Below are 15,490 nucleotides of genomic sequence, written 5' to 3' on the forward strand. Positions count from 1 at the left end.
TTCTTTGAATTTTCTTAGCACAAAGTCTACACAATTTATCTACATCAAGAAAGACCGCGTATGTCTGCGTAGTTTTGAATGTCACGCAATCGACACCTTAACGCGCGCCGCTTGAGTTTGGCCGATGCCAAACTGTACATTTTACTTGTGTAAAGAGAGTATTTCTTTCCGAAGCGAAAATTGTATGATGTGGCACTCGAGTGTTAATACTTATTGAACTTCCGAATTTTTATCACTAAAGTTAATAATCATAGTTAGTTCCAGGTCGTTAAGGTTTGTCGCCATAAACGGAGAACATTAAAATGATCTAGGGGGTAAGCAGCAATCTAAATGCTCAGTCCTATTTTGTTTGCTGGTAGAATTAACTGGTCCACTTCGCAGGCAGTCTGCTAACTGTACAGTCGATAATCGATGCACTTAACTGCAGAAAAAAACCAACCAGAGCGGCATAGTACGGAAAAATGCCATTGTACAGAATCAAGAGATGGCATCGGCGATTCTGCTTCTTCGTTCATCGGGATAATGAATGGATGATACCCTGACAGTTCATGAACATGAGAAGACTAATCATGGATCTTGTTATCGAATAAGAGTCGAGTCATGATGAATGTCCTGGTTAGAAGGACAAGTAGCCACATGTCCGGTAAGCTTCAGGTGAGAGAACACCAGATTAAGCGGTGCATTTTTAGATGATATCTTAGCGGCGGAAATATTTCCGATGCTCAGAAGGCCAGCATTTATTGCAGATATAATAAATGCCGATGTGAAAGTCCCCTATAGGAACACACGCAGAAAAAGATAGCAATTCGAATCTAGAAAAGAAGACTTATGACGTAGAAATAATGCAATAAATATGCCAGCAGAGTTTTCATTCCAGAGTTTTGAGGAATCACCGGTATAAAGGTATAAATGTTTTTCAGGAGATGAAATATGCGAAGAGCGATGTCCTACGTTCTGCGGAAAATATCGAATGAGCAAAAAGCTCAACCCCATTGGCTGACCGTTAATAACCATTGGGGAAGAGCGTTATTAAATGAAATTATCTCGTAGTCTTGTTATTGTTTTCAGTATTATCATTATTCAGTATTCTCAGTATTCATTTATGTATCCGACGTGAGATCGGTTTCAATAGAAGCCTAAAAATCTATTAGATAGACTATTGTTCATGCTTAAGCAAAAGCTCCGGATGCATTAAACGGCTCAAACTAACGAAGCCAATCTAATTATCATTTGACGAATATAAGCATCGCTCTCTTGTGTATAAAATAATTCGTGACTGACTTTGGCCTAATTAAATGATGTTTTAATTCAATTTTAGAAAGCAGAAAATCAATAAAACTCAAAGATAACTGGTCATTATAAGGAAATCCCAATACCTTTGATTTGATTTTCTAGTTACCCTGGAAGTACAAAAATACATACGTCTCAAAAATATACAAAGAAACAAAGAAACACTATAGTCGGAAAAACTCGACATATGCACCTTTATAAAATCCATGCCAATTGGAACTAGTACTAGCGTTTTATGTACGCATATATATGTACGTATCTATATAATGGAAGAATTCAGCGTCTATTATCAGGTGCAAAGAGGAAGTGCCTTTTCCCAGACAATGATCACTTAAATCACGAGTATATAATCGAGTTTTTTAACTCTTTATTACGTATTAGTTGTTGTTTACTAAAATACGCTTTTGACATCGCTGCAGTAGATATTACTACCTTGGCAGAACAAAAGTAGATTTGTGTGTAATTATTAGTTATAGTTATTATATTTTATTATTAGTTCAATCATCACTTTTCTAGGTAGCGTTTCGGCCGAAAACGTAGAAATCATGCTGTTTGGTTCACTTTTATCGATCATGTAGAAACACGATTGGCTACAAGCGAGATTAAAATCTACTGCTCTCACTTATTTTTAATTTGAGCATATAGTCTTACTTCGTGTTTATGACGTCGGCCTACTGAAGATGAAAAGCAATTCTCGTGACATAAACAAATTATTTTCCGCTACTGTCACGAACAGCAGTCATACCATAAGCAGCAGTGATCACGGGCCTTTATGTTGTGCCAACCGAGCGATTCCTGTCATGACTTCATCATGTTGCTGGGTGTCGTGTCTAGACGATCATCCTCGTTATTTCGCTATTGTCATCGCCATCCACGTTGTCGCCACTGCAGCAACCGTCGTCGCCTTCAAGTCCGACGTGCCTCGTCTCGCATCCCTGTGGCGCTGCACACGCGGGCGCTTCAATCGCTAAATTGGTGGCAAAAGCAGCGCCAGCCATAGCAGCCGCTTCGGCTGCAGTAGTGGAAATTGAAATGAAAAATAATGACAAAGTTGCCATCGTAATCAGACAAATAACGGCTATGGTCGCTGCGCCGCTGCTACTGTTGATGCTCGTGCCGGTAACAACGGGCACCAAACAGCACGTCAAGCGATATCGCTCTTAACGATTACAGACAGGTGGAGGGCCCGGCGAATATATATAGAAATACACATGCATATGGATATATATAGAGAGAAAGAAAGAGAGAGATAGGCAAGCAATGGCAACAATTTGACATAACAACAACTATAATTGTTATATATACTATACACCAGCGTTAACAGCAATGTGAGCGATAAGATCACGTCACATCCGGTGTGAAAATTCCGCCGCGAGCTGAGTCGTCACCCTTCAATGATGGCAGCGCCAAAAAGAACTGTAACAGCAGCGCCATCTCCTGTCGTGTCGACAGCCACAATTTGGGGGAGGGGGGAGAGGCACGATTTCTACTGGAACTTTCTATTGCACTTTACGATGCTACCTGATGTTTTTTGCTAATGGGTGCCATATGGATAAGTCTTTTCCAGTCAACCCTATTTGCCCCGTTCTTCATTGTTTCCTTGAAGCCCTCTTCGCTTCTCTCAGTAGGGAAGAAGACATCAGCATCGTCACCGATATTATTATTATTATTATTATGATTATTATCATGACCTTTAGTAGTAGAGCATCTTATGGCTTCTTTTTGCAAGAGAAGTAGAAAGGCATAGGTAGACACTGAAAGCCGGCCCGGTCAGCGATAGAAGTTTGTTTCAGGGAAATTCGCCGGCCTTTAGAAGAAGACCTAATAATCGTTTAGGTATGGATCGAGGTGTTGGCTGACGTTTTTTTGATGACGCTGAAAATATCTAAATAGCATTCGAATACAAAGTGCCAGCCGGAGTTGTGTGTAGATTTTCCGTCTACCTATATGTGGGGCACTGGCTTTCAATGGTAATTCCATTAAACGCAATTCGGCACGACAAGAAATTCATAAAACCTGTTTAAAAAATCGAGTATTTGTGGAATCAAAGCAGGGTTCGTTTAATGCCAGCTATTGGCTTTTAGTTGCGATAATTAGGAAAAAGATCAGCTTTTTTTTTAGCAGATGACAAAAAAAGTATTGAAGAAGAGCACGGTCGAAAAAACAGAACTCAAGGATAGAATAACATGAGAATTCCAACGAAACGGCAAAATGCAAAAATTTGCTTCTGTCAATGTGTAAAAACCTAATCCCTATCCTTAGATCATGTCGTCGATGGGTGTTTTATCAATGTTAGTTTCGATTATTTCTTTAATATTTTCACGTGTTCCATTATACAGAATATGCTTTGTTTTTAAAACTGTATTCAATTAACAGCAGATATTTCAAGTTTTTTTTTCTGATTGTTATTCTTGTTTAACATAGCTATCATTCGCTGCGATTACAGCTCCAGCTTGGGACCTAAATTATTTTTATAATATTTTGTAATATATTATTATATGCTGATAGCAAGGCAGAGCTCTTCAAAACACAAAAAGAAAACCACAATTGCCAAAAAGCCTATAACGTGCAAAAAAAGTCCCAAAAAGACTAACCGTTGGAGGTTATTTGGGCGACCCAATCAGTAGTTGATATTCTTCTCTCTAAAACAACCGTTAATTTTAGTATAAAAATCCAGGTGTGTCAAAAATCTTTTTTTAGCCTCTTTGATAAATTTTTAAGCATATTATATCTAAAGCCGGTTGAAGATATTTCCTTGGTTTACTTCCGGAAAATCTTCCTCGGGCTCTTTCAGGTTCAGTAGCCGCATGAAAACTGGCAATAACATAGGTCGTCGATCTTAATGTAGGTGCCGCACCCTAATATGCTAGCTACTTAAGTCGTTTTTCGATCTGAACCGCCGGCTAGAACGATTCGGTCTGCCATTTAATTTCGTTCTTTCTAAATTGATTCTTGGAGCGTCAATAAAATACAATGCGCTAATTTGTCGCTCACCCTCATCGGTCACGGATCGAGCTATTGTGGCAGGCTTTACAAACAGGGGTATAGTCGAAAGCAGGGTGAAAAGTTTTTACATTATCGATGACAGCCATTTTTTTGGCAATGTTTGTACACTGAACGAAGCTTAGAGTCGGAATATTCATTGGGTCAACCATTCAGAAGTAGTGCTCAGGATTCGGATTTCACTTATTAGTACCTAACGGAAGTTATTTTTTAAAGTTCTTTCGAATTAATTATACTCCTTATTTTCATGCAAATTTGTTATGTGTTCGTTTGGATGCTATTCTAAAGGCGACGGAAATGTATTGTTTGTCCTAGGCCTTTCTTGCAAATCATTCTCTTTCTAACTGCAACAGCGTTGATATGGCTTGCTCCAAAAAAGAAAAGGTGTTCCACAAAATATGTTGAGCCAATTTTGTTTTTAAAACCTTTAGCTGACCAGAATCCACACTGGCTGGCTGGGATCTATTGACCCCAATCAAATTTGATGCGTACGCTATGGTAAACCTCTGATATGGTCAACATTCTACTTTGGCCAATGGTAGCTGTCTGTCACATACTATACTGTTCTATGGTGGGATTTCAGTTGCTATAGCTTGGACACATCTAAAAATGATCTAGTGATCCGGAGAAGAGTTTTTGAGAGGCCAAATTAACGCACACCGATGGGGCCGAACGATACGTTGACAGTCAGTGTAACGTCGGATCCAACATCGACGACTAAACGGACGATACTGCCGAAATTCGGATCGACTAACGAATCTCGTTCCATCGCTGTTTGCCAACCCGAAATTTCGTTCAATCATATCACCAACTAGAAGTAGACGTGGTAGGCATTTACGGAGAAATAAGTCGTATTCACCTCCGGGTTCCTCACCTCACCAGACGAAGACCTACCTGACTATGTGTAGCACCTGTGGGAGCGGCATAAGAATGAGCGCATTTTTTAACCTAACTGAAAAAAGGTAACCTTGCAAATCTGCTAGGGAAAACTTATTTTCCTGTTGTTTTGGAGACGGATACAAGAAATAGGTTGGCTTACAAACAATGTGTTTAGATCACAGCCATCTACCACCATTAAGGCTTCACTAAGTGCAGAAAAAAAAACATAGGGAATACGATCAAATGACAATGAACGAAATGTACAGATGATATGAATGAATGAATTTTATAGTATATTTGAGCTAGCATCAAATAAAATTGAAATACACAGAATTATTTTCAAAATATACCATAAAGTAACAATGTACATAGTTTAGTAAGATATCCAAGAGAGATTTAGATAAACAATAATAAAAACTCTTATATTCTTTGAAACACACATAGCTTTATTTTTCTTTAAATTTCGCATTCAACCAAGAATACACTGGAATGGTTGTCACATTGTTTTTCATTTGTTTTTTCTTCGTTTTTTGTTAATAATAATAATAATAATAATAATAATTGCTAGTTACCAACGATAACAACAACAGCGACGGTAGAGGAGGCATCGCTCGCACACTTTTGCACGTTCCTGAACTTTTATATTTTACATAATGTATAATTGGCAGTAGAACCGAAACTTGAAAATAGCATCTATCTATCTATCTCAACGAATTGGTAGTGTCCTTTTCGCATCTACAATCAGGTCTGTTAATAGCCTGGTCGTCCGTTAACATGCCGGACCAACTGTCTGATGGCTATAGTGCAAGTAACGTTTGCATCGTTGGCCCTACAGAATATGCGCCTGATCGTCAATAAACAGTGCTATCTAGTTTAATTTATCATCGACACTCATAACACGTTTAGTAATTGCAGGACCTTTTTTGCGGTGAAGGAACAATTTACGATTACAGTTAGGGTAATGAGCCAAAGGTATTTTCTTTTTTGTCTTGTAGCATATTAGGATAGCGATGAGCGATAACAGAAACTAGCATCGCCAATTGTGCGGAATATAGACTAACTAATATATAGGACAAAAGTCCGGCCCTGCTACAACAAATGGTACACGCCTGCGTGAATGACTGCTTCGGCCTTAACGGGTCCTGACAAGATACCGGGACCAGCCCTACTTTTTGGCAGCGGACTTCTTCGTATGTTATAGTAATTTCTAGGTACGACTAGGCTGAGTGATTACACGCTGTATACCATACTCGGCAATGCTCATGATGTTCATATATATATATCGTATTTTACAATTTGTAAAATGATTGGGATCGGGTCAACTTTTACTACGCAATATAATAATAAACTACATAATAAGCCTGCCAATAAATGATATTCTCTTCCAGCAGACGGGTCCAGTTGAAACGGCTCATCAAGACCTGATATATAATAGGAAAGTACATAGAGTAACTGTGTACATGTGAACAGCAACTGACATCAACGGTACGTAACGTATGAGAATAAGAGTCAGCGATACTAATCGTATGATTTTCAACACCAGTCGTTATTGCGTTCTTCATGTAGACCAACAGACATATTATAGTAACGCACGCTTCATATTTCAATAGTGGCCTAATTGACTTGTGATGTTTACTTAAGGCTCCGTTTCAGATGAAGGGCCGTCTCACAGGGCAAAACACTCCAGATGCAGTCGGCACAATTATAGCAATTAAACTATGAGACAGTACTAATAACAACATAAAGATGATTGAGATAATTGCAAGCAATGTTATATGAAAGCTTACATAGACGTGTAACACGCATATCCGCGTATAAACACACACACGCACGCACGCACGCGTACACATATATGTAGTGAAACATTGTCATGGGCGTCATAACCGAAACCTAAAGTCGTTTGCAGCGAAAGTAAGCCACGAGATATACTCTATCATCTTAACCGACGTCTAGAGATTTTCCAACGCTCGGGTCTCAGCATTTTGATGCGATGTTCGTTTTAGTCGATGTTACTTGTTCGGAAGTGACGAAATCGAATCGGGTCGTATCCTTTTAACCCCTCATGTATAATTTGCATTGTTTCTCATATCTGAGAACTCATTCTTGCATGGTAAATCTGCGACATGATCACTAGCCCAAGATATACTTAAATCGAGACAATGAAGGGAGCTGGGCGAATGGACCTTCGATTAGCGAATTAGTCAGAAAACGTTATCAAATCACTGCTCTATCCTTAACGGCTGTTTACCCTTGCTTCGATATACTTGAATTATCTGCGTGTATTTCGAATATAAAAAAAAATACATGCAGGGCATTTGAAGCATACAAACAATCGTCCCTTTTCAATTAGACTAGATTTGAAACATGAATTAAACATTGGCATTTAACAGCATCAATATATCTACTCATGAACATGTTTGCAATCGGTACGGAAATGTACGTCATCGTAACGCTGTTGATGATCCAAATTGTCAACTGCAATAGTTTCTATGAAAAAAAGTAACTACGTCACTGAACGGGCTATAATTTAGCCTGTCTTTTGAAAAAAATAAGCAGCATTAGTTACCGCATCTCGTGGCCTATCGCACATACTGGACGCTGCGAACTTATGCAGTGTTAACAAAAACAAGTCACGCTCGCTTCTAACAATTCTCGGCAACAAAATACGGGTCGCTATTTATATGTCAAGAATACTCGTATCCAATGTATAATACATCACGCGAAAAAGACGAATGAAGGGTTCGGTCCTTGTTGAACGAACGGTCCGCAAAGCACTATAATACTCGCAGTAGATATAGGAAAAATCGCTCTTTTGTAGCATAAAAATGCGATAGAAAAAAATTACCGGAGTACTTTTATCATTGAAGTCGCTTGAAAACTAGCTGAAGCATCGATGAACTCCTACAATATATATAATGCCTGGACAGAAATAAATCAAATAGCGGCTAGATAATTGCGATAATCGAAAGGGAACGATTTACTCTTTTGCACGTCAATGAAGCTGGTCTTTTTGTGCCCTATCATATTGACCCTTGGCTGTACTAACGAGTCAGTCTATTAATACCTTTTATGAAAATATTAATGGTATCCAAATAACCTTTATCTTCGCATATACAGTATTGACATAAGTAACACTTATGTGGTCACTTAGATCAGTGGGAACAAAATCAAAATTGGTCACTGGTTTGACCTCATCGAACAATGGGCGTGCATTGTTTTGCTGAACAATCGCGTCGACAGCCCTTGTTGTCCCTACAGGATACCACACTACGTATAACGGGAATAAACATTTCATCCAAATATAGAATAATAAACGTATTGAGTCACAACTCGTTTCACAAACAAATGCCGAGTGTTACTGCCGAAGGATCAAAACGTACGCAATACAGCATCAAAAATGCTATGATGCTCTTTTCAACTTTGTTCCTATAAGGACAAATGTGAACCATCGGCAGACATCTAGCAAACAGTATATTTGTTGTGCTATCCCTCAGCAGGTAGGGAAGGACGCGCGTATTCAAAATTGACGCTTAGCAATATCAGCATTGCAGGAAAAAACCTATTCATCTATTGACGGGCTGAAATATTAACGGATCGCTTAGCAGTAGCGCTTCTCGTCCGTACCAATGTTTGTCATCCAGTTCATTTTCGCTCAGTCGTGTCGCGCCATACGATAGTATAGGCGACTTCAACGTGTTTCCAGAACAGCCTTTACATAGAGGGGAAAATCCCATAACATTTCTCATTTGAACCCACGGTCAGATTACCAGCCATGATGTATAGGCTTGTTTGTCTTCATGTAGACTGGCACAGGCACGTAAACAGGTTTTTTGACTATAACATTCTTATAGATGGGTACCTCAACAGGCACATGGAATGGTTTTGGCACTGTGATCACTTTGTGCACCTTTACTGGGTAGTATTTGGGAATCTTAAGCGGCACAGGTATTGTGATGACTTTATCCACCGGCATACTACGATAGATCGTCACCGGATGATGCTTGAACACAGGATACGGTATGCCAAAGTTGACAAAATGATGCGAGAAGCTTGGCTTTGGTATGCCAATCATTTTATGATCCTTGACGAGCTTCGGGACCTTCCTCACAACGGGTACTTTGACAGGCACTGAAACAGGCTGAGGTACATGTACCACCTTCTTCACCGGATAGTACTTCGGGACAGAGACATGTTTCGCCACTGGCACTGGAACATATACAGGAATTACCTTATGAACGTATTTAATCATTTCGTCCGCTTTCCAGCTTCCATGGCTTGGGCCGCCATCACGGTGTCCAGCGTTTCCAACAGTGGCTACCGTTAACAGCACCATCAAGACCACCCACATCATCGCTGTTGTTTCAACACACCAAAAACACTATAAAGCTGTTCCTCGAAGCCAAACAAACACAATGAAACACGAGTTTCCAATCCCGCAACAGCAACTCTGTATCTCGCGATGACTATCTTGACAAGATGCAAAATAACTGGCGGCTAATAATCGAACCAAGTTATGTGGAGAGAAGGGGAGGGTCTAGGCAAGACGTGCCACACAAAGAACATGTATACAACTGCAGTCACAATCGGCCATCGGCGACGACAGGCGACTGGCGTTGTTCCGCGTGCATTTACGAAGAAACTGCGACGGGAAACGCGGCGCAGGCCGTTTTCGTGTCCCGACAGCGTGCGGCCCTCGCCGGAAAAGAGGCCCGGGTGCTGGCCGGGAGAGAGAGAGAGAAAAGAGAAACTAAGAAGGGAGGACTTCTAGTAGAAAAAAAGTTAAGGGGTGCGCGTATGCTTAGCTACAACGAACTTCGACACCCCCGCAGCTTCCTAGCCACCCTGTTACACTTTACGGGAGCTAGCTATGTCAACAACACAGGTACAACAACTGACCAAGTTAGAGTCAAAATATAATATCCTCTCCGCTTGAATGATTATCATTAGCGTCCCAGTCAGCGTAGTATCGAACGACCCATCACCAGCTCATACCTCTTCACTGTGTATTACAATTTATCGGCTGAGGTAGCGCAGAATAGACGCTACTACTCAGCAGCAGCGGTATTAGTAATATTAAGAATAGAAGGTGCAACGTAACGAAAGATGCGAGGTAAAGAAAGCCAAAAAAATCTAATGCAGGTGAAAGATGATCAGAGTACCGGACATTATCACGACGTTCGATCTCATTCGGGCCAACGTCGCAAATGTTAGCTACTGCGAGTGCAGAGGATTCGTATCATAGATCTAAGTGCAATTGTACCTACAACAGGAGAGTAATTATATTAATATAGTACTTATTATGAGAAGCATACATCTATATATAACTGCACGATAAAGGTCAAAGTTTTTCAGGACTTTGGAATTCAGGATGTAATCATAGCATAGCGAAGCTGTTACACGATCCTGCCTTGTCCGGAGTATGGTGTCGTCGTTTGAGCCTCCAGGCTGACGCGTTGGGTAAGTATCTCAAGTATTGTTGTTATTAATGAACTTCCTATTTTTTTTCTATTATACCCATCATGCAGGTAGAATTATCACCTTATATAAATTAAAATAATCCTTACTAATTATTATATTATATTAGTAAGGATTATTTTTGTCGACGTTAATCGCTAATTTGTGAGGGACGATACTTTGATGTAAGCGTTTAAGCATCAGTCGCATTCGCATACACATAGTCGTATTCGATTTACTTTGTGGCTATTTTTACGGGATTAGCTAGATTTACGGGAATGAGATTCACAATTTTGTTCAAAAAAGCGAGCCCGTATTAGACGACCAAAATTTAGAGAAACAAACTCGTTTTTTCCAAATTTCGGTTAACCTCAGCTAGACCCCACGATACCATACTACGATGGAGGTAGCGGATTTTTTTGTGTTAGTCATCGAAAAAGATAGAAAAATTATTTAGTAGATTTTAACATCTTTCTAATCAGGCCACCACAACGCCAAGGTGTCTTTGTGTTACCCCGGGGGAACACGCGCGGGTTTAACTGACAGGTTTCAACCTAGACCCGAATTTTGAGCCAGAATTTGCTACAATGTCCCATCTTCTTGTGTTAGTAGAACTGTTTCGTTGTTCGAGCCATTCCATAACTTTTCTGAGCTATCGATGTTTTAGCATTTCAACCAATTACCGTGATTCAAACCTGCTACGTATGCAAAACTATGATTGAACAATTGCATTGGGGTCTAGAATTGGCCGGAAATTTATCGATGGAAAAAATTCCATTAGAGAAAAGAACGGCGAAGATACTGACCACCCAATTGTACGATTATACTCTAGTTTATCTGTAACGTATGTCCCATCTCTTTGATTCTATTGTTCCCATTATGCTACACCTGTCAATATGTTACCGTCAAGCTGACTTTGCCGTTATTCCGCTGTCGTAAGACGAAACAAACACACAAAATGGGGTTACATAGAAATATTAAAACCCTAATTTAGCAAATAATATAAAAACGTTGATATTTTTCAACTGGTTTTTCTCTGAAGGTGTCATCGTATTCGACTCTACGACAGGGGATGAAAAACATTTTTTTTTTGATAATATAATTTTTGTGGAAATTGCATGGATAGGATTGGCTAGAAATTAACAAACTTTTCTCGTGAAACAGTCTATAAATGATCAAGCTTTGTTAGGGATACTGCCCAAAAAATTGTTTTTCTCCCGACTGCATTAATGTCATTTAATATTTTTTAGGACAAGATGAGCTTTTCAGCGATGCTGTTATCGAGTTTTTACGTCTCGATAATAGCCTTTTTTAAAATAGGCGTTCGTCGTATCGTGCGGCCGAATCAATAAAATTTCGGTTCAATGCAGATAACAGCATTTGTGTTAATTACCGTTCTTGAAATCCTAGAGTTACTTTACTAATAATTTACGTTAATCATAATAGTAGACCACACATGTATTGCGTTGCGTAGCGAAAACAGAGCAGCTCGTAGATAGTCCTTGTTTTTTCCAAAATATGATCATACAGAACTTCTCTTGTGACGTTGTGGTGAAGAACCTAAGTGTACATATGATTCCTGAACGTGAATTGTTTCCCTATAACGAAATCTGTTTGAAGTTACGCTCACCGTCACTAATTAGCCATGTAGCGTACCTCACCCCCCGGCTTTCGCTTTTTTCTTCAATTCTTCCCCATTCGTTGTATTTCGCCACGCTACGGACGGAGGTGACGGAGTCTCTCGTGCGTCGCCCCGTTACCGCGAGGCTGCCACTGTTCGTATGCAAACCGTCGTTTAATCTTCTTTAACGAGCCATATTATCTCGCTGTCGCTTCGTGCATTGTCCTACTGATATAGCTCAAGGGGTCGAGTTTTTGCTAGGATGGCCAGTCTCTGTAGTCGAGGCACTAAATAGTCAACAATGTTCGCATTTATTCGCCCTAGTGGGCAAATACTTGGAAACAATTTGAGTCGCCTTGTCTTAGCGCGCGCGGCATCGTCCTACGGCGGCGACGACAACAGCAGCAGCGAATACGATAGCCAGAGTGATCAGAGCCACTACTGACGCCAGGCTAACTTATCTCGCGAATTTTTGATGTAGCCAAGTACAATTTCCAACTTGAAAATAGATTTCTGTTCCTCGCTTTCGAGGATCTTCCAGAAAGAAAAGAAAGCAAAGTGGTTGTGGGGGTAGAAGCGACTCAAGTAGGAACGTCGTTTTCGTTGTCCCTATGAAAATTGATGACATTCCTACTGCAGCCGTTGGCGGATAAGGTATAGTGAAAATGGCTTCTGATACCGCAGCGTAGCTAACGCCGGTTATAACCACCAGCTGCAGGCAATTACGGGTGTTTGTACAAGAACTATAACGCTCAACTACGGCCGTAATCGTATGAAGTCTAGTGGCAGACATGGTCCTGACCGACCGCCATGGCCGAGCAGATGTTGCGTGCGAAGACTCTACGCGTTTGTCTGTATGCGTGTTGGTTTGTGTAGACATGCGTATAGCACTCCGTATCGATGTGATGTTGTACTTTCAACTTCAGTCGGGCAAACCGTTAAGCACATACACATCGGCGTTGCTACACACGTAAGCGGCAGACGGGTAAGTGGCGTATGCAGCGCCAGCAGCAACAGCGGTAGCATAAGTTACGGCAGGGATTAGTCTGAAAGGCCTCACGCCACTCCCTCCCTTTCTCCCTCCCTCCCTCCTACATAAAAACTGACGCAGACGATGCGCGATATTTCACAGTTTACTCAGATGTCATCAAACTGCTAAAATTGAAGTTCCGACAACTCCACTCGTCTTGGCAGTCGGTCTTGCCGGCGCGATCGAAGTTGCTTCTGCTTTCGACAGCCGCCGGCATTGATCAGGGCGAAGATGAAAAGACTAACATTGAAGAAAACTATGATGATGGTGCTAGCCGATCCCTATGATACTAGTATTACAATAACTGTTAGTACCGCGATTATGCGTCGTCGTTGTCGGGCTGGCATCAAGTCGGAGACAGCTTGCCGGGAACGACCATGTTATGGTACAGAAGAGAGAATAGAACACGGACATACTACGGTCTTGCTAAACTGCCATTTCACATATGCCACTGTTCCCCCCCCCCCCCCCAAATGGAACAGAGCAGCTACGGCACGATCCAACCGATGCTGGTTATCCGTCGGCGCGATGAGCTGGTTCCGTAGCGAAACTATTTTGCCGAGGCGGCCAATGACAATGTTTTTATCACTCGCTACTGATAGTAGACAATGACGTGACAGAAAAGTAGTCCGCTATTAACTGCTACCGTTGTTGTGGGAGATGATGACGGCTGCAAAGCAGACTACAATAACAAGTCGGTACGGAGGAGTAGTCAATGGCAGCATGGATGACAGTGGCGCCATATCATATGTACGTGGCGCTATTATAGTTCTACTGGCACTCGTTCGTGAAACTCTCTACAAGTTGTTTTGAATTTTCTATCACAATTATCGAATCGTCGTCGTTGGATAGCGGCAATATTAGTACACTGATGGGATCAAGGGGTGATTCGTCCCATCGGTATCGCGTAACGTGAACGTATTCGTTAACACAGAAATCGGGTGAGCCATAGGATTTTAGACAGATCAGGGAGTCGTGATTCATACTTGTAAAATAGCCGAAAATATACAAATGATTGCAATAAAGAACCGATTGAGCTGGACACTACATTTGTGATAAAGGTGCTCTATTTCTATATCTTTATAGTACTGGCGTACACCTAAAATGCAACGGCTGTAGTAATAAATAGTATGCTTATTTAAATGCTTTATTGATTAATGTCAGAGCACCTTATAGCATTGTGTTATCGGAATACAGGCAGTTAAATGAGAAAAAAAAACTAGGGTTCCTTTGAGTTGTACCACTAATCCTTGCAATCACTATCTTCGCTACTTTGACAGACATGGAATGAAGAACTTTATCAACAATATGACCTAGTGTTTCTCTTTATATGTTAATACGACCTAGTAAGTGTTAACTATATGCACGGTTCATTGACTATGGGAATCGGTGCTGTAGGACGCTGGAGTACCCAAACATCGTGAAGGCTCTTACGTAAGCCAGCTAGCTTCAGCTGTACGCTGCAGTGTTTTTTTTTTTGCTTTTAGGGGAAGGGATCTTGCCTAGTGCTTATTACATCCGATCTAGAATGTGTCTCCTATGTGTGTACCAAATGGACCAGATCCATCAAGCTATATAAGCAAAGTCAAAACTGAATTACAAAGTCAAATTAAACATGAATTGACTAGGAGCCAAGCATGCAACTCTGCTCCAGCCCTACGAAACCTTTAGATTCGATTATAATTAAAGGTCCGGAAACTAGCAATCTGATGAACCCTCGAGAAAAAAATCTCTTGCTTCGAATCACGTGGCCGAAGGGGGTTGATGGCATGACAACATATCACTACCGGAATACTACTTTAACCTGAGAAAAGAAACAAGTCGTTCTTACCACTGAGATCTGACGCAAAAGAGCCACTGATACTTGGATAAGCGAGTTCAGGGGGTTAGCTGGGTAGTTTGGTATGTGAGAACCACACTTTTAATGGATCCGTCAGCCGCGCAGAGAGCGGCTATTATTACAGCTCATTGTAATTGAGCATTGGGAATCAAAAGAATCCGAATGGTTTTTGATATCAATGAGACTTTTGTAAATTTTTATGTGACAAGCTGCTTGCTACTTTTCATATAAATAACAGATTTTTTACCTACCCGAATAACAATTTTTGAAAAAATAATAGCGGTATTTTCACTTAACAGAAAATTATTTTAATAATTTATTACGTTACGTAAATATATTTATTATTCGCCATCACTCACTACGACCTTTTCCT

The 15,490-nt window shown here is 40.6% G+C and overlaps 2 protein-coding genes across 2 annotated transcripts in view; both read right to left on the reverse strand.

Annotated features, from left to right (window-relative positions):
* The window catches only part of LOC111247455 (proclotting enzyme-like), a 74,217-nt gene that overhangs the window by 19,373 nt on the left and 39,354 nt on the right, over positions 1 to 15,490 (reverse strand). The window lies entirely within an intron of this gene.
* LOC111247828 (uncharacterized) lies at positions 5,598 to 15,416 on the reverse strand. Its single transcript, XM_022799264.2, has one exon. The coding sequence runs from the start codon at positions 9,521 to 9,523 to the stop codon at positions 8,936 to 8,938; it is 588 nt and encodes a 195-aa protein (XP_022654999.1). The 5' UTR covers positions 9,524 to 15,416; the 3' UTR covers positions 5,598 to 8,935.

This window comes from Varroa destructor, unplaced genomic scaffold (genome assembly GCF_002443255.2).
Source record: "Varroa destructor unplaced genomic scaffold, Vdes_3.0 BEIS01000003.1, whole genome shotgun sequence".
NCBI classification, from domain to species: Eukaryota; Metazoa; Arthropoda; class Arachnida; order Mesostigmata; family Varroidae; genus Varroa; species Varroa destructor.